Source organism: Marmota monax, unplaced genomic scaffold, assembly GCF_021218885.2.
Source record: "Marmota monax isolate L192 unplaced genomic scaffold, Marmota_monax_Labrador192_F-V1.1 WCK01_AAM20220418_F8-fsc00207, whole genome shotgun sequence".
NCBI lineage: Eukaryota > Metazoa > Chordata > Mammalia > Rodentia > Sciuridae > Marmota > Marmota monax.
In genome coordinates, this window is record NW_026692713.1 from 763,753 (window position 1) to 785,211 (window position 21,459).

General features: G+C 36.9%; 1 protein-coding gene across 1 annotated transcript in view; it reads right to left on the reverse strand.

The window, feature by feature from the left end:
* The window catches only part of Ptpn20 (protein tyrosine phosphatase non-receptor type 20), a 77,528-nt gene that overhangs the window by 29,221 nt on the left and 26,848 nt on the right, over positions 1-21,459 (reverse strand). The window contains exons 6-7 of the mRNA XM_046446773.1: positions 13,955-14,106; positions 8,724-8,814 (exon numbers count right to left, since the gene is read on the reverse strand). Of these exons, the coding sequence (XP_046302729.1) occupies positions 8,724-8,814; positions 13,955-14,106 (243 nt within the window). The remainder of the gene's footprint in view (positions 1-8,723; positions 8,815-13,954; positions 14,107-21,459) is intronic.

A 21,459-nucleotide genomic window follows, 5' to 3' on the forward strand; every position in this document is an offset into this window, starting at 1 on the left:
AAAGAAGTTCTGAAGAATTGCAGTGGTTACAGAGGCAATGAGAATTAAAATTATTGTGCCATGCAAAAGAACATTACCATGACAATAACAAAGAGCCAAGAAAAAGCTTTATGAGAAGAGCAGCATACTCTGATTTGCATTGGAGAAACGTCTTCAGTAGCTACTGTGAATGGATGGGAAAGGGAGGCAATAAAACAAGCAGATGAGAGATAAAATGGGCTCAATCTAAAATTGCCAGCAATTGGAATCAAGAGATAGAGGCAGAATATAGAGGTCTTAAGGAAGTAAAATAAAAGGAATTTGCAACAACTTTTTGGTTATTACAGGTGACATAAGTTTTCTGGCTTGAATAAATAGATGTTTTAGTAAGATTTTTCACTGCTGTGACCAAAAGATCTGACAAGAACAATTTTAGAAGAAAAATTTAGAGCACATGGTTTCAGAGGTCTTAGTCCATAGATAGCCAACTCCATTGTTTGAGGCCCAAAATGAATCAGAACATATGGCAGAAGAATGTGGTATATGAAAGTAGCTCAGGATATGACACCAGCAAACAGAGGGAGCTCTCCTCACCAGGACAGAATATAAACCCAAAGGCATGCCCCCAATGACACATTTCCTCCAGCCACATCCGACCTACCTACCTATAGTTACCACCCAGTTAATCCCTATCAGAGGATTAATACATTAATTAGGTTAAGGCTCTCATAACCTGATCATTTCACCTCTAAACTTTCTTGCACTATCTCACACATGATCTACTTGGGGACACCTCATATCTCAACCATAACAATCTGCCCCTAGCCCCCAAAAGCTCAGGATTATCTCACATGCAAAATACATTTAGTTCATTTCCAATAGCCCCTATAGTCTTAATAGTTCCTGGATTGCCCAAAAGTCCACATATAAAGTCTCTTCTGATACTCAAGGCAAACTCTCAGTTGTGAGCCCCTTTAAAATCAAAAGCAAGTTTATATATATATATATCCAGTACATTAAAGCACAAAGTAAACATTTCCATTCCAAAAGGAAGAAACAGGGGCACAGAAAAAAAGGGATGGTACCAAGGAAAGACTGAAATCCAGCTGGATAAACTATCTGGAGCATATGGCATGATGTTTTCTCCAAAAAAGGCTTGTGCGGCTCTACCCCTGTAGCCTTGCTGGTTTCAGCCCACATGGCCTTTCTTTCTGTTGGCTTGTCTATACTCATTCATTGCAGCTTTCCTTGGAAAAAGGTCCACAGTACTGGCATTTCTTAATCTTGGGGGTCTCCAACACAGCTTTGGCTTCCTTCTCATGTCACCATGCATCCCGCTGTCAGGGGCTGCCCACAGGAACTACAAGCTGCACTTTGCCTGGCCTCCCAGGCCTTCCTTTGAAATATCAGTGGAAGCATCCATGATCCCCTAATTCCAACATTCTGCATTTCTGCAGAACTAGCACCTGGTGTTTTGATGCCAAGGTCTGCGCCCATCTCAAGAAGTAATCAAGCCTCCAGCAGCCTTTGAGTGCCTGGGTGGCTAAGCATGGTGAAACAACTTCTGAGGTGCCTATGCAAGCAGGACATCCCACTGAACTCTTCTCAAGAAATTTTTTACTTTTATACCCTAAATCCTAAAGTGGGAGTGGTCTTGCCAATTCCTGAGATGCCCTCAAGCTATCTTTCCTATAGTCTCTGTTTAAAGTATTTAGCATGTCTTTCGTGGCTGTATTGTTTTAACAACCAACCTTCCTTAGCCCCAAATATACTCGTAGTTTTCTGGCCAAATTGTTAATTTTTCAAATCTTTCTGCTTTGGTTCTTGTTCACAATTTTCACAATAAACGGCTAAACTGCAGCAATACCCATGACACTGCCTGAATGCTACACTGCTTAGAAATTTCTTCTACCAGATTAAGAAGTTCAACACCTTTAAATTCAACTTCACTGAAAGTCTCAAGACATGGGCAAAATGTAGACAACTTCTTGGCCAGACTATAACACAAATGGCCTCTAGTCCAATTTCCAACAGAGTCTTCCTCCTCTTGTTAGAAATACTGTTAGACCAGGACGCAAGAAAAGCCACTGACTCTAATTAAAATCAAATTAAAGCAAGCTTATTATTTCGACCGGCCGGGCTGCCTCTCCCTCCCAAAACCTCGGGAACAAGACAGCAGCAGCAGCTTTCTGCAGCCCAGTTTATAGCCCAGACAGTTACACAAAGGGGGGTTACAGATAACAGAACTCTGACAAGCAAACCACAAATGGTAGTTTACATTTTTGCTGGCCCCGACATCAGAATTTATGAAGGTCATTAGAGCCTCAGAGAAGGTCGTTATCTGGCCAGGGAAAGCCAAGATTTGTGGGGCGTCACTAAGGTTTCAGAGAGGGCTGCTATCTGGTCAGAGAGCCAGGCATAGGTGAGTTCAAGGCACAGGCAGGCATTCCAAGCAGGTTCAGAATTTGCAGTAATTTATAGTAAAGTCGAAATTAGCTTTTCATGGCTTTGTGGTGAAATGGCTCCCAATTTTAAGAAAAGATCAGGTTGGGTCTTTCAATACCAGGGTACCACAAAGAATCAAACATGTGTTCAGAAGTAGCTCAGCAAGGAAAACTTTATTTCTGTAGAAATGTGTGCTACTGAACAAAGTCTGATAAGCAAGCACATTTAGGCAGGCAGTCCACCTGTTTTTAATCCCTAAATCAGCACTGATCTGATAGGAGGAGCTCAGGGTCCAACTGGCTAATTTTAAAACTGGTGAGAGCAAAGGGAAAGTGGCTACAATTGGATCTTATATCTCAATTAAGGCAAAATACTATTTTCTAAAATGGACCATCAGGCTTTCTATTTCTCAGTAGTCCTGCCCCTTTTTCTTTTTATACATTTTGATGTCATTTTCATTTTTGTTCTTGTATGCTTTGGTATTTCCAACCATCCTAGATACATTAACTTTTTGAGGTGGAACCCATGGTAATGAGTTCTCCCCTTTTACAATCGATCGCCATCCCAGTGATTAGGACCACTTGGTAAGGTCCTTTCCAGTTCAGCTGAAGCTTGCCTTCTTTCCAGGTCTTGATTAAAATCAAGTTGCCAGGCTGCAAGTGATGAACTGAAAACTCCAGAATAGGAGTCTGAACATCGTCTCAGAGTAATCATACCAGAAGGGAGGGGGGTGGGGAAGAAACATAGATCTCAAATTGACTCAAAACAAACGTGTGACAGAGTTTTTGTGATATTTATAAGCACTCCTGATACATAAAATACATTTAACTTCCAATTCTAGTGTAAAGAGATAATTCTATATAGAGCTTACAGATAAAGGTCAGATTTATCCAATTATAGAACATAATAATATACATAAATCACCAATTAATTAAATTTGCCATTTTTATATAAGTCTAAAAGAGATTACCACTAAAGACAAGTTTAGTTTGGAGAACACCAGGTTGGTAAACTGTTCTCCTAAGCTTTCAGATATATATAATGTACACATTTCTCTAGTCACATATATTTAGGGTATCTAGCAAAGCTGACTCAATTCATGTTTTAAAAATCTGTCCAAAACTACACTGAGATTTCATCTCACTCCAGTCATAATGGTAACCATCAAGAATACAGACAACAATAAATGTTGGTGAAGATTTGGGGAAAAAGGTACACTCACACATTGCTGACAGGACTGCAAACTGGTGCAAGCACTAAGGAAAGCAGTATGGAGATTCATCAAAAAATTGGGAATGGAACCACCATTTGACCCAGTTATCCCACTCCTCAGTTTATACCCAGAGGACTTCAAATCAGCATACTACAGTGATGCAGCCACATCAATGTTTATAGCAGCTCAATTCACAATAGCTAAATGATGGAACCAATCTAGGTGTCCTTCAATAGATGAATGGATAAAGAAAATGTGAGATATATATATATATATATATATATATATATATATATATATATATGAATACTACTCAGCTTTAAAGAAAATGAAATTATGGCATTTGTCAGTAAATTGATGGAGTTGTAGAATATCATGCTAAGCAAAATAAGCCACTTCAAAAAAACCAAAGGCTGAATGTTTTCTCTAATATGCAGAAGCTAATTCACAATAAGATGGGGGGCCACTAGAGAAGAATAGTATCACCTTAGATTAGGTAGAGGGAAGTGAAGGGAGGGCAGGGGACGGGATGTAGAAATAGGAAGGATAGCAGAATGAGACAGACTATATATATATATATAGACAGACTACATGACCAATGTGATTCTACAACTGTATACTCAGAAAAATGAGAATTTATATCCCATCTATGTATGATATATCAAAGTGCATAAATGTATTCTAGTGTCATTTATAACTAATTAAAACAAATAAAAATTAAAATAATAATAATAATAAATTTATCCAGAAGAGAATGAATCCCCACTAATGCCTCCCTTTTTTTTCCTCCTTAAACAAAATCTTAGTCAAAATAACACTGACCACTGTTCTCAAGGTCCCTTTGGTCCAAATGGCCTTACTCACTTTTAGTAGACCTCCAGTACTCCAGCAAAGCAGGCTTTGTTTCCTTTTCCTGGGAGGAACTTGCAAATGAAGTTGTTACCTTTGGGGTGGGAATGTTATCTGTACACTTACCACAACAAATTTTATCTCAGGAGAGGGATTGAACAATCAGACATATATAAAAAAAGATACTGTGCCTTAATCTTTTCCCTACCAGGTTGCATTCAAGGGGTTGGAGCACAGGATGTTATTGAGCCTGACCTGCATTCCTTATCATTATCATAATGCCATCAACTTTAAGTGAGTTCCCCCTGTCAACTATATCCAGAAGGTCTTTTTTGACTCTTTTTCTTACACTAAGCATACTGATACTCAGTGGAGGAGGCCCTTTCCATTCCTTTCTTTAGGTTTCCTTAAAGATCCCTTTATATAGGCTGCCAACAAAACATAGTTTGGTCTTTGTTTCTGTTCTTCCCAGGCATTATACATCATAAATGCACAATCAACTAGTTGTGAGGGTTTGTGTCAGTTTTCTCCCTCTGTCCATTGAAAGTCACATTGTCTGTAGAGACTGTTAGGGACCTCTCTATACAGAAATTGTAATGTCCAAGCCAAACTCCAGGCGGCCCATTTTATCTTTGTAGACAACAGGCAGGATTCCATCCAAGGGTATCCCCTGACCAAATGGGTACCCTATTAGGAATTAAAAGGGCAGACCATGTTTGTCCTCAGGTTATAATCTAATAGCACTGGAACCCACTGCTATATCCTTTATATCCTTTATGACTGGCAGCTTTCACCCCCTGAATGAGATAGAAGAGTTAACCACCAGGCACTCAAGGTCCCCATTAAGGCTTTTTTCAAATGTAAAGACCATCCCTAGAGGTTAAACATTCTAGTCAACTCCTTTGTCCCAGAGCAGCAAAGGGAAATGGAAGTGGGGGTAGACCCAAATGCAGGTTACAGAAAAATTCAAATTCAAAGACTAAAAGGGAGTAATCAATTAGAAAGTCATGGGCCAAGCCTTGGTACCTCCCAATGCCTGTATATTTATAGCCTCAATATTTTTTTCAATATCTATTTAGCATTATCCAGAAGCCATAAGACCTGAGACTAGTATACCAAGTAGACAAAGCCCTCTGTACGTTCCCTCTCACATCACAGGATCTCTAACTTCTCTCATTCAAATAAATATTACTCCTTTCATTTTTGTCCTCTGCTAGCATCTGTGGATGAACCCATGAGACAGGAACCCAGAAAGAAATCAATGAAGCTTACAGCCCATATGGACCCCACCCACCAGCAAAAGTGGTGAACTGAGAACCGTTCTCAAAAAGGGGCTGGAAGGCAGGGCCAAGACTGGATCTTCTTTGCCCATTTCTTTATAGCCCAGGAAACCTTCCTGGAACTTTTTTCCCCAGCCCAGGGATGGTATCCCTGGCCCCATAGCAAGATGATTTGCAACTGCATGGGGCCAGGCTGAGAAAGAGTGCTGGGACTCCTGGTACTGAGTTTAAGGAATTTAAATCTTTTCCTTTTTTCATTTACTAATGTATAAAGACATATTTATTAGACCCAAATATATGTTACCTCATAGAATTCAAGGAGCTACGAGTATTTGAATTCATCCTAGCTGATTTTTTTAGTATTTTAATTTTGCAAATTAATCAGATGTCTCTTCTAACAACACATTTATGAAGATTAATGTTAAAACCAATATACCCATTTCTACCCTAGGTTCATGAAAACCAAGGTATCAAATAAGCCTAGTTATTACTTTAAGTCAGTTATTTGTGCCAAAGAAAAATCTTTAGAAGCAATGGAAATTATACTTTAAACGTTTTAAAGAAAACAAGAGTCTGATTTTTGATTGGCAGGTCACCTGGAAAATCATGTGGTTAAAAATTTCAAAAGCACATTTAGTCTTACCAATTTAGATTGACCCTTTTTGTTAAAGTTTTATTTAAGCCACATGAACTGAAAGGCATTTGGATCCATTCATTAAATTTATGAATACTCATTTATCCCCATATTGAAGGTTTCTTATACACCCTGGGTTCTTCATGTGCTCAACTCCCCTTATTCAGTATTTCTTTCACACCTACCATGAGTGTGGTCTTGTGTTTCTGAATATAGATTCTCAGTCACACAAAACTACCAAGGAAGTACTTCTTTCTCAAGAATAAATTTTCCTACATTAGTCTGTGCACAAAGTTACCTGGTTGCCACTGAGCTTTCCCCATGTTGCCAATCCACTTTTGATTTTGGGTCTGTTTTTGGTCTCAAGGATAGCAAGTTTCCTCCCTCATTCTTAAGCCACCACAACAAGGCACAACAAGTTTTGAGGACTCCCTCCTCAAAACCCCTTAGATGACACATAGCCTCATGTTAAGTGCCAAAATTGCTAGAAATACCAGGGTGCCACAAGGAAATCAAATGTGCTCAGAAGTAGCTCAGCAAGGCAAACTTTACTTCTGCAAACATGATGTTACTGAACAAATTCTGGCAAACAAGCACCCTTGGGCAGGCAGTCTGCCCATTCTGTGTTAGGGATAACCCTAACACAGCACTGCCCCTTTCTCTGATAGGAGGAGCTTTTAAGGTCACAATCTATGCAACTGGCTCATTTAAAATTGGGGAAGGCAAAGGGAAGGGCTATAGTTAAAATGGCTACAATTGGATCTTACACCCCAATTAAAGATAAATACTATATTCTGAAAATGGGCCATCAGACTTTCTGTTTCTCACACTCTGAAATCTCATGAGCCCACTCTTTACTTTCCACAGTCAGATAAGCATTCTGGTCTTCTGCGCTTCCATCAGAATCAAACCTTAAGCTCTGCTTACAACATTCTAAAGTTTTTCAAGCTTACATAGCTAAACTTTCCAAAAATTTCTCCCACAAATTCCAAAAATCTCCAAAGGCTTCAGAACCACATGGTCAGGTTAATCACATCAATTACCCCACTTCTCAGTATCAATTTATAAGTTAGTCAACTTTTTCACTGTGACTAAAAGACCTGACAAGAACAATTTTAGAGGAGAAAAATTTTATTTTTGAGTTCACAGTCTCAGAGATCTAGTCCACAAATGTCTAGTTCCATTTGTTGGGGAGTAAGGTGAGACCGAAAATCATGGCAGAAGAGTGTGGTGGAGAAAAGCAGCTCAGGACATGGTACCAGGAAGCAGAGAAAGGGGCTGTCCTCACCAGGACATAAGCCCCAAAGGTACACCCTTAATGAAATACCTCTTCCAACCATACCCTACCTGCCTACAGTTACCACCCAGTTAATCCTCTACCAGAGGATTAATGAACTGAGTAGGTTTAGGCTTTCAAAACCCAATCACTTTACCTCTAAATTTCTTGCATTGTCTCACATGAACGTTTAGGGACACCTCATATTTAAACTGTTAACAGAGGACTACATTAATTAAGATATAGGATACAAGGGAGAGGGTAAATTTAGTTCAAAAAAATTTTTTTGAAAGGGATGTGAGTCACGGAATGATATTTATTGCCTAAGATTAAAACTGTGTTGTTTTATTTTTGTTTCTCCCCTTTGGATGTCTGAGACAGATAAATCCTATAAGTAAAACTGGGATTGGGCTAGAAGACAGAGGATGGTACTACAGTACACCCAACACAGGGAAGGAATTAGTAGGTCAATTGGAGACAATCAAAAAGCAGCCAATACTAGAGAATAAGAATGATCAAATTATGTTATATGCACACCTGAATATGGCATAATGAATCTCATTATTATGTATAATTATAATGTACCAATAAAAATTTTTTAAAGGGGCAGCTATTGGAAGGTAGATAAATAGATAGGTTTTTTCCCAGGAAGAAGTATATAAATAGCCCCCATTACATATGTGTGTCTAAATAAAATGGTCAAGAAAAGTGATCCAAATTCAAATGTTACCCAAGGTGGCAGATGTTTCAGATCTTTGAACTGAGAAGTTCAATGGCTCATGAACTGAGAAGTAGCAATTCAGGACAGTAAGGCCACAATTGTGATAAATAACTTTTTGACAGTGGCTAGAAAGCATACCAGAAATAGAGGCTTTTACTCTCACCAATTTCTAGCATTTTCCCTAGAATATGGCCAGGCAAAATGCTGCTAGCTACTAGAGCTCTTTGTCATGGTCACAGATCAAACTCACTCATACAGAAAGTCATCCAACCCTCATAACCTTTTCCAAGGTAAACAGGAAAGCAATCAAAACATTTTTAGCTTACATGGAAGAATATCTCTGTATCTGTTTTTTTCTCTGTTCAATGGTTCATTCCCATAGTTGAACTCACCAGGTAGATTCTTAAGTTCCAAATCCTTTAAAAGTAAAACAAGAGAAAGTCTTGATTTACTATAACAAAAAAAAAGAAAAAATATCATCTTTGTTTAGTGTTTGTGATCCTTTAACCCTTTTATGATATGACTTGCTATGTAATTCATTATTTAATAAAGCAGATAAATTAGAACCTCATTTAAAAAGTACTCTATATAATATCCTAAGTTGGAGATGCTAACCAATGAGTTCCCTGATAAAAAAAAAGTTACATTTTTTTAATATACTTTCTCCCTGAACTTCATGGTTTTCCTTTTTCATAACCCAAGGAAACATCAAATGTTAATTTCTTAGGGCTTAACCATAAATCTATTATTTCATAAACAAATAAAAAAATATCTGCTCTTAAGATATAAAGTCTTAAAATTTATTTCTTGAAGCTTGGACAATAATTCAAATAGTCTTATTTCAAAAAAATTACTTCACCAAGTGTAAATTCCACAAACATTTATCAAGTATTTAGTATGCTTCTGGCACTGATTTAGATATTGGAATTCAATCATGAAGCAGAAAATGGCTTCAACCTTGAAGAGAGAATATAGTAGGCAGAGAACACATAAATCAAATACATAGGACCAGTATACAGAACCAATAGTATCAATGACAGCATTAGATTTATGCCTGAACTTCTTCATATAACTTGAATTGGTCCTGAGTGAGTCATCAAAAGTCAGCCATATTAAAGTCAGTGAGTGTGTGGAAGCAAAGAAGGATAGTGAAGGGATGTCATTTCAGGTAGAAGCCATGAAGACATATATATCCTCTTGGGGAAAGAATAAAAACCATGGTAACAAGAGCACAGAGCACATGGTCTATGACAGAGGTAGACTAAAAGTAGGAAAAACCTTGTTCTATACACAGTCACTCCTCAGTATCTACTAAAATCAGTTCTGGAAACCCCCATGGATGCACATGGATATCAAAATTTGTGAATTCTCAAGTTCCTTATATAAAACGGTGTAGTGTTTATATATAATCTATGTGCATCATCTCATGTACTTTAAATCATCTGTACATTACTTACACCTAACATAATGTAAATGTCATATAGTTAATATATTGTACTGCTTAAGTAATAATGACAGGAAAAAAGTCTGTACATATTTAGTAGAGATGTACATTTTCTAATACTTTTGATCAGTATTTGGTTGAATACATGAATGAGGAACCCACAGTCAACTATAAAAAAGAAACAGGAATCATGTTTTTATGTACACAAGAATAAGCTTCCATGAAATCCACCATTCTCTATAAATAATATACAATAAAAAATTTAATGAATGATAAAAATATAAGATCTGCCTCATATAACCTAAGAACATATTCTGACTATATTTGTGAGTAGCTATATCCTGGTTTGTGAAATAAACTAAGGATGGCTATCCAAAATCTTGAAAGAAACAAAAACAAAAAAGAAATTGGGAGTTATCAAATCTGACACAATTAGAATATTAGTGGACAAAGTCTGAGACTATACTTTTAATTTTTATGTGATGCTAGGGATCGAACCCAGTGCCTCACACATGCTAGGTAAGTGCTCTACCACCGAGCTACAACTCCAGCCTGACACTATACTTTTTAAAAAGTTCTTCAGTTTGCCAGGCACCGTAGCACATGCCTGTAATCCCAGCAGCTCAGTAGGCTGAGACAGGAGAATTGAGAGTTCAAAGCCAGCCTCAGCAATGGCGAGGCACTAAGCAACTCAGTGAGTCCCTGTCTCTAAATAAAAGGGGCTGGGGATATAGCTTTGTAGTAAAATACCTCTCAGTTCAGTCCCCAGTACCAAAAAAATAAAAAATAAAAGAAAGAAAGAAAGAAAAAAAAAAAAGCCCAATCTTATATCAAAGTCTCTGGAGAGTCTTTAGAGAACTGAAGAGACACACAATGGTAGTCATTATCAAATAACTCAAGGTAAATTCTAGCTTGATTGAAGATTCAAATGCTAAAAAAAATTCAAAAAAGCATTAGAAAAAAGCATGAAGTAATTATTCTGATGTGGGACTGAAAGGGGTTTTGCTAAAGAACATGAAAAGTCAGAAGCCCTAAGATTAACATATTGAGTATTAATAGCTTATTAAAAATGAGCTCTTTCTTCATGATAAATAGGTGTATGTGCACTTATATAACATGAACAGCAGAGATTATTAACATAGGTAATACACACATGGAGATAATTTCTTCATTATATAAAGAATTGTTAAAGAATAAATAGGCAGGACACAGTGGCACATGCCTGTAATTCCAGTTGCTCAGGAAGTTGAGGCAGGAGGATCACAAGTGCAGAGCCAGCCTCAGCAACTTAGCAAGACTGTCTCAAAATAAAAAATAAAAAGGGCTGGGGTTATGGCTTAGTGGTTAAGAAACTATGGGTTCAATTTCTGGCACTAAAAACAATGAAAATTTTGGCAAATAATTGGAAGTAGCAGTTCATTGAAAATGAACACAAAATGTTCAAAAACATATGGAAAGATAGATACTCCTTTGTTACTAAATAAAGGAAAGACATTTATATCATGAACAAAAAATCATTTGTCATTTAGATATGGGCAAAGAATTAACCCTTTGATAACCCAAAATACAGATTGTCTTTCTAAAAATGACACATATACACAGGTATATGAAGAAGGACGATTGCTGTTTATAACAGCAAAGCCAAGAACAATCTGCCTTGCTCTTGGATAGGCAGAATTAATATTATCAAAATGACCATACTACCAAAAGCACTATACAGATTTAATACAAATCCGATCATTGCATTAATGATATGGCATTCCTCATAGAGATAGAAAAAGCAATCATGAAATTCATCTGGAAAAATAAGAGGTCCAGATTAGCTAAAGCAATCCTTAGCAGGAAGAGTGAAGCAGGTACCATCACTACACGAGACCTTAAACTGTACTACAGAGCAATAGTAAAAAAACAGCATGGTATTGGTACCAAAACAGACCGGTAGACCAATGGTACAGAACAGAGGACACAGAGATTAATCCACAAAACTACAATTATCTTATATTTGACAAAGGTGCCTAAAATATGCAATAGAGAAAAGATAGCCTCTTCAACAAATAGTGCTGGGAAAACTGGAAATCCATATGCAACAAAATGAAATTAAACCCCTATCTCTCACCATGCACAAAACTCAACTCAAAGTGGATCAAGGACCTAGGAATTAAACCAGAGACTCTGTATCTAATAGAAGAAAAAGTAGGCCCTAATCTTCATCATGTGGGATTAGGCCCCAACTTCCTTAATAAGACTCCTAGAGTTTAATAATTAAAACCAAGAATCAATAAATAGGATGGATTCAAACTAAAAAGTTTCTTCTCAGCAAAAGAAATAATCTGTGAGGTGAACAGAGAGCCTACATCCTGGAAGCAAATTTTTACCCCTCACACATCAGATAGAGGACTAATCTCTAGGATATATAAAGAACTCAAAAAGCTAAGCAACTAAAAATACAAATAACCCAATCAATAAACGGGCCAGGGACCTAAACAGACACTTCTCAGAAATGAATATACAGGGCTAGGGATGTGGCTCAAGCAGGAGCACGCTCGCCTGGCATGCGCGCAGTGCTGGGTTCGATCCTCAGCACCACATACAAATACAGATGTTGTGTCCACTGAAAACTAAAATAAATAAATATTTTTTAAAAAAAGAAACGAATATACAATCCAACAAGAAATATATGAAACAATGTTCATCATCTCTAGCAATTAGAGAAATGCAAATCAAAACTACTCTAATATATCATCTCACTCCAGTCAGAATGGCAGCGATTATGAAGACAAACAACAATAAGTGTTGGCAAGGATGTGGGGAAAAAGGTACACTCCTACATTGCTGGTGGGACTGCAAATTGGTACAGCCATTATGGAAAGCAGTATGGAGATTCCTTGAAAATCTGGAAAAGGAACCACCATCTGACCCGGCTATCCCTCTCCTGTTACTATACTCAAAGGACTTAAAAACAGCATACTACAGGGACACAGCCACATCAATGTTTATAGCAGCACAATTCACAATAGTTAAACTGTGAAGCCAACCTAGATGCCCTTCAGTGGATGAATGGATACAAAAAATGTGGCATATATACACAATGGAATTTTACTCAGCAATAAAAGAGAATAAAATCATGGCATTTGCAGGTAAATGGATGGCATTGGAGAAGATAATGCTAAGTGAAATTAGCCATTACCCCCCAAAAAATGCTGAATATTTTCTCTGTAAAAAGGAGACTGACTCATAGTGGGGTAGGGAGGGGGAGCATGGGAGGAATAGATAAATTCTAGATAGGCGGAGGGGTGGGAGGGAAAGGGAGGGGGCAGGGGATTAGCAATGATGGTGGAATGTGATAGACATCATTATCCAAAGTACATGTATTAAGACACGAATTGGTGTCAACATACTTTATATACAACCAGAGATATGAAAAATTGTGCTGTATACATGTACTAAGAATTGTAATGCATTCCGCTGTCATTTATTTTTTTAAATCAATTTAAAAAAACGAACTAACATATTAAAATAAATAAATAAATAAATGCCCAACATATGAAACTTTGTAAAGAAAATAAGATATTTATCCATATCATTAACTGCCATGCAATACTTAAAAGATAAGCTATATATGCATATATATATATATATATATGCTTATATATATGTATATATATGTGTGTATATATATGTGTATATATATATGCATATATATATATGCTTATATATATGTATGTGTGTGTGTGTGTATATATATATATATATATATATATATGTCTGAAAATTTTGTTTTATGGAAAAAAAATTAAAGGCTGGTATCATGAATAAAGTACATGCCAAAAAATTTTCTGAAAGTTTACATGACAATCTTAATAGTAGAAGAGGGCCCTAGGTAATTGATAGAGACACAGAGGCAGCAAAACTTTCTACATATTTTATACTCTTTTATGCTATTTGACATTTTTTACCATGTACATATATTACTTTTTAAAATGTAGTATTTAAAAATAAAAACAATGTACTCTACTCAATTAAAAAAAAGGCAAAAGAAAAGTAAAGAAAAATCTCTGGTTATAATACAAAAAAATATTATACACAGACTTTTGTTAAGAAAAAAATATTTACCATAAATTCCTGAGTGGTACCATTTTCTGCTACTTTATTTGCAAGCATTTTCAAACAATTCTTGATGGCTAATCGTTCATTAAAATTGAATATCAGTGGTTGAATTTGAGCCAACTGAGCTAGCTCTTCTTCAGAAACAATGTCTGTTGTATCTAAAAAAGGAAAAATTTCACATTTGTAAGTTCCTTATATGTGTATCAAGGGAAGTTCACATTTAAGTTCCTTATATGTGTATGAAGGGAAAATTAATTTCCATTGAAATTAAGGGTCAATGGAAATTAATTCTTCCAAAAGGCAAAGGGTCTATCGCCTTGAAAGAGACTACCTTTGTTTTGAAAAAAACATGCTATGTATCTTGAAATTACACAAAATTCCTTTTTCTTGGAGAAAACCATTCAGTTGTAAATATAACAGAAAGCATTCTGTTTTACAATGTGAATTGGGTATAGGATTGATAATTATGTCAAGGAAAGAATATATAAGACTTTGGATTAATAAAAAAAAATAATGTTTTGCCTTCCTGGAACCAAGTATTTAGAAGTTCTTTGAGTCTGAGATGAGAAGATATGGAGAGTCCAACACATGTCATATTCTACTAAAACAGATCTAACATTCACACACACACACACACACACACACACACACACACACACACACACACTCCCCTTCAAGGATAGTCAAGATCTATACTATGCAATTAACAAGACTAAATGATAGATATATATTAATGCTTTTAACCAATGATAAGTGAATACATTCTATTAAATAACACATGCGGAATTTTTGTTTCATGATGATCTTTTAGGTCACATTGGTAATCTAGGCTCCAAATATCTGAAATCTTACACAGCGTATCCCCAGGTCAAAATGCAGTAATCCAGAAACCAATAATAAAATAATGTCTTAAAAAGTTTCAGAATTTTGAGGTAAAATATTTACATGAATCCAGTTCTCAAAAATTTCTTTCCAATGACAAATAATATGAGCCAAAAATATCACGTTAACATCAGCAAAAATATACAACAACAATTAATAAACAAAGAAAAGGGTATCCGTATTTATAAGAATCTGCACAGCACCAGGCATCTCATCTTGTCTTACAACCACACTATATCCAGAAGCCCTTTGTAAGGATAGGATAAGAACTGTTGGCTGGGACCAATAGTCACAAAAATTCTAAATCCTCATAAATATTTCTAGCCTTAGTATGAGACAAATTCTAAGCAGTCCACAAGGGAAGATTAAATTCATAAAATTACCACAAGAGTAGAAGCTATTTCAATCATCTTTGAGCCCCCCAAACCAAAATAAAACAAAACCCTTAAAGCTTCCCAAAGGGTTCCAGTTTTGCTGGGGAAAAAAAGAACTGAGAGAAATTCACAAAGAAAGGAGGAGGTAGGACACTGCTGTCAACTCCCCAACACTGATTCTACCCTGATTGTTAGCTAAAGCCACTCATGTTTATTCCACACTAACATGCTTGTCAGTAAATAATTCAGAAATAGGCATGTAGTGATTTGGGCAAGGACAAGCAAGGAGAAGTTTATTCAGGTCTTATAAGTAAGAAAAGTAAGGCTATCTCCCACCCCATCCTACTGTCCAGACATAAAGAAGCATAAGGTCCTAATTATCACAGATAATCCTCAGGAAACCATAAAAAAAGAGTTGCATAAAGCAGAAATGAAAAATGTAAAAAGAATCATGTTCTGAATGATATCACTATGTAGCTAATCATATCAAACCTGGAATCCTTTCAACCTTTGGACTTGAAATGTATTTAATCATTAACATCATTTTAAATTTTATTTCTTTTTCTTGCAGTCTGGTCCAAGAATTTCTATCAAAGTATATAGGTCATGCTTTGGCTATAAATAATGTCAATCATTCCAGTCAGCTTATAGAAAGGGACTTGACTTAGGTATTTGGTGCTGGCATCATAGTTGAGTATACTTGAAGAACAGGTGCTTTCCTCAGTATGATTCAAGAATACCATAGAGTGACCTGCCAAGAGAAGTGCTGTCTTTGCCACAATGATAAACTGAAGAAGATGGAGACCAGTATTCTAACTACTAGTTCCCAGATAATGCCACCTAAGCAACAGTGAAGGAATTATAAAGTCATTACCAAAACTGTTGGCTCTAGTAATATATCACCTGAACTATAATAAGGACCAGGAGTTCCATGCCTTCTGTCGGGTGAATGACTCATTGAACATTTATGTCTTGATTGAGTAAATATAATAAGTCAAGCCAATCACAATGAATACGAGGAAGTCTTGGAAATATAATTTTGTTTTCCTCCCTAGGTCATAGGGAGGTACACCAGGAGAAGAATATGATCAGTGCTGAGAAAGATGTCTTTATATCAGCCATATATTGTTTTTTCCATACTCTTTCAGATTTCTGTTCATTCTCCTTATCCAATCAGAATACTTGGCATTATTCTCAAGCAAAATGCAGACTTTAAAATAAAGTATAGTTTGCAGTGAATGATAATAAGATTCAAATAAAATAGAATGGAAATCAAGAAGAACTCATTCATGCTTAATCAGTAAGAGACATCTAGAGCTATATATGTTCATGGACAAGGTGGAAATTAAAATGGAGAAGAAAATTAGTAATGCAATACAGCACACAAAATTTTTAAAAAATCTATTCTGAAATGGAAGATAATCAAATAAATAAAATGCATCACATATGCATCAGCTATAGAAAGAACTAATAAGAAAATGAATTAGGGTTCAGAACATGGCCGCAGGTGAGGAGGTAGCACTCCCATAACCTACTCTGCTACGATGGCATTCAGCGACTTCAGAACGACTGGATGCTGTCTGGTCAGGAACATCCAGCAAAGTTGGGCTGAGGTGAAACCTAAGGGAGGAGTTTGAGCTTCTCAAAGGCTGCAGCATGCTCGGACGTGGGTGAATCCAGGCCACTTTGCACATGGAGGTACTGGCTGGTTGACCCACCACCCGCCACAGTCGGAGGCAACTCAGCGCTATGGAGACCTGCGAGTGGCATAGAGAAACGAAACTTCGGATCCTGTGAGGAGATGCCAACCGAGCCTCCATGGGCCAGCGGACCAAGATCTGAGGTTGGGACTTAGGAGAGACAGACCAGACCCACCCTTCCCATTGGACATCCTGGCAAGGAGACAGGCATCCACCATGGCAGAGAACTGACGTCATCAGAGTTCGGCGGATGGGATCGCTTCCCAGCAAAATCGGTGACAACAGGGATGTGACCCTTAGCATACCATATCCATACAGCTGGGAAAACTCAAAAATCTTTCCCAGCTCTCCCTGATAGTGATTATTGGAGCCAAGGGAAACAGGAGGGGCACCTGACCTCCAACTCCCCCTCCCACCAGCAGCGACAGCCGAGGCCTTTCTAGCCATCTCTCCAAGGCATGGTTAACGGAGGGAATCAGGCAAAATAAGCTGACGACCCCCAGCTCCCATGCTCCACAACCTTGGGGTCTGGGTGAATGGCAAACAGAGAGAGTGCCCAGTCGTTCAAGAGGACAGGACATCCAGGGGGCAGCAGGCCTGGAGTGTAGCTAGATCTGTGGAGAACAGCACCAGTGAGTGGGGCCTGGCTGGCAGGAGAAGGGGGCGGGGGCTGGAGACCAGGAGCAGCCCTGGGCGACCAGGATTGGAGAGCCGCCCAGCTGGGGAAGAGGAGCTGCCTCACAGGGATTGTTTCCTTCGTCTTGAGGGCAGAAGCTTGGCCTGGAGGGCACAGCTTCACCTACTGGAAGAGAAGATAATAGAACTCTAAGTGCATTTTTCTTTTTTTTTTAATTTTTATTTTTCCCTTTTCTTTTATTCTACCTATTTTTCTTCTCTTTCTCGTTAGTGACTTCTTCCTTCCCCTTCCCCTACTTTTCCTCCCAAGCATTACGACTTCTATTATGTGTTACTTACTAAATGCAAATTGATGAATGTTCTGAGGCTATTTATAGTGTTACCAAGTCCCTAGCTACTCCCATATACTCCAGTCCATTATTAGAGTATTACCAGTAGAGTAGATCAAGTAAAATTCAGAACATCAGACAATGAAGACAAAATATATCATCTCGAAAGGAGTCTAGTCAACTCAGAAAGGCTGGTAAGAAACCATGAGAAAAATATCCAGGAGATTTGGGATATCATAAAAAACCAAACTTAAGAGTCATTGGGTTAGAGGAAGGTATAGAGGTCCAAATCAAAGGAATGAGCAACTGTTAAATGAAATAATTTTAGAAAACTTTCCAGACATGAAAAATGAAATGGATGTCCAAATCCTACAAGCCTACAGGACGCCAAACTTACAGAATCACAATAGACCAACTCCAAGACACATTATTACGAAGATATCCAACATACAGAACAAGGAGAGAATATTAAAAGCTATAAGACAAAGGAGGCAGATTACATTCAAGAGTAAACCAATTAGGTTAACGTCCGATTTTTCATCACAGACACTGAGAGCGAGAAGATCCTAGAACAATGTATTTCAAACGCTGAAAGATAATGGGAGCCAACCAAGAATATTGTATCCAGCAAAATTAAGCTTCAGGTTTGACAACAAAATAAAAATCTTTCACTATAAACAAAAGTCAAAAGAATTTGCAGCCAGAAAACCAGCACTGCAAAGCATTTTGGGCAAAGCACTACACGAAGAGGAAATGAAAAACAACAACCAAAACCAAAAGTGGGAAGTACCTCAGTAAAGTGGGGGAGGAAACTAATCAAAGAGGGAAAAACAAACCAAATTAAAAATAAATAAATAAATAAACAAACAAACATGACCGGAAGTACAAACCATATATAAATAGTAACCCTAAACATTAATGGCTTAAACTCACCAATTAAGCGACATAGGCTGGTAACCTGGATTAAAAAAAAAGATCTAACAATATGCTCCATTCAGGAGACTCATCTGATAGGAAAAGACATACACAAGCTGAAGGTGAAAGGTTGGGAAAAATCATACCACTCACATGATCCTCGGAAGCAAGCAGGAGTGGCCATACTCATATCAAATAAAATCGACTTCAAGCCTAAGTTAATCAAAAGGGATAAAGAAGGACACTATATACTGTTAAAGGGAACCATTCACAAATAAGACATAACAATTATCAATATTTATGCCCCAAACAATGGTGCTGCTACGTTCATAAAACAAAGCCTCCTCAAGTTCAAGAGACAAATAGAACACAACACAAAAATTATGGGTGACATCAACACACCTCTCTCACCATTGGACAGATCTTCCAAACAAAAGTTGAGTAAAGAAACTATAAAACTCAATAACACAATTAATAACCTAGACTTCACTGACATATATAGAATATATCAAACATCATCAACTGGATATACTTTTTTCTCAGCAGCACATGGAATCCTTCTCAAAAATAGACCATATATTATGCCATATGGCAACTCTTAGAAATTATAAAGGAGTAGTGATAATACCATGCATCTTATCTGATCATAATGGAATGAAACTAGAAATCAATGATAAAAGAAAGAAGGAACAATACTACATCACTTGGAGAATGAACAATATGTTACTGAATGATCAGTGGGTTACAGGAGATATCAAGGAGGAAATCAAAAAATTCTTAGAGATAAATGAAAACACAGACACAACATATCGCAATCTATGGGACACAATGAAATCAGTTCTAAGAGGAAAATTCATTGCTTGGAGTTCATTCCTCAAAAAAAAGAAAAAAAAATAATAAGTAAATGATCTCACACTTCATCTCAAAACCCTAGAAAAAGAAGAGCAAAACAACAGCAAATGTAGTAGAAGGCAAGAAATAATTAAAATCAGAGCAGAAATCAATGAAATTGAAACAAAAGTAACAATTGAAAAAATCGACAAAACTAAAAGTTAGTTCTTTGAAAAAATAAATGAGATCAACAGACCCTTAGCCATGCTAACGAAGAGAAGAGAGAGAACTCAAATTACTAGCATATGGGATGAAAAAGGCAATATCACAACAGACACTACAGAAATACAGAAGATAATTAGAAATTTTTTTGAAACCTTATACTCCAATAAAATAGAAGATAGTGTAGGCATCGATAAATTTCTTAAGTCATATGATCTGCCCAGATTGAGTCAGGAGGATATACACAACTTAAACAGACCAATATCAATTGAGGAAATAGAAGAAGCCATCAAAAGACTACCAACCAAGAAAAGCCCAGGACCAGATGGGTATACAGCAGAGTTTTACAAAACCTTTAAAGAAGAACTAATACCAATACTTTTCAAGTTATTTCAGGAAATAGAAAAAGAGGGAGCACTTCCAAATTCATTCGACAAGGCCAACATCACCCTGATTCCTAAACCAGACAAAGACCCTTCAAAGAAAGAAAACTACAGACCAATATCTCTAATGAACATAGATGCAAAAATACTCAATAAAATTCTGGCAAATCGGACACAAAAACATGTCAAAAAGATCGTGCATCATGATCAAGTAGGATTCATCCCTGGGATGCAAGGCTGGTTCAATATACAGAAATCAATAAATGTTATTCATCACATCAATATTCTTAAAGATAAGAACCATATGATCATCTCGACAGACGCAAAAAAAGCATTCGACAAAGTACAGCATCCCTTTATGTTCAAAACACTAGAAAGACTAGGGATAACAAGAACTTACATCAACATTGTAAAAACTATCTATGCTAAGCCTCAGGCTAGCATAATTCTAAACGGAAAAAATTGAAGGCATTCCCTCTAAAATCTGGAACAATACAGGGATGCCCTCTCTCACCACTTCTATTCAACATAGTTCTTGAAACACTGGCCAGAGCAATTAGATGAAAAAAATTAAAGGCATAAAGATAGGAAAAGAAGAAATTAAATTAGCACTATTTGCGGGTGACATGAACCTATACATAGCAGACCCACAAAGTTCTACCAACAAACTTCTAGAGCTAGTAAATGAATTCAGAAAGTGGCAGGATATAAAATCAACACACATAAATCAAAGGCATTCCTGTATATCAGTGAAAAATCCTCTGAAATGGAAATGAGGACAACCACCCCATTCACAATATCCTCAAAAAAAATAAAATACTTGAGAATCAACCTAACAAAAGAGGTGAAAGACCTATACAAAAAGAGAAATAGAAGAAGACCTTAGAAGATGGAAAGATATACCTTGTTCATGGATAGGCAGAACTAATATCATTAAAATGGCAATATTACCAAAAGTACTCTATATCAAAATCCCAACAGCATTCCTCGCAGAAATAGAAAATGCAATCATGAAATTCATATGGAAAAATAAAAGACCCAGAATAGCAAAAGCAATTCTAAGCAGGAAGTGTGAATCAGGCGGTATAGCGATACCAGATTTTAAACTATACTATAGAGCAATAGTAACAAAAACAGCATGGTACTGGTACCAAAACAGGCAGGTGGACCAATGGTACAGAATAGAGGACACAGAAACCAATCCACAAAATTACAACTACCTTATATTAGACAAAGGGG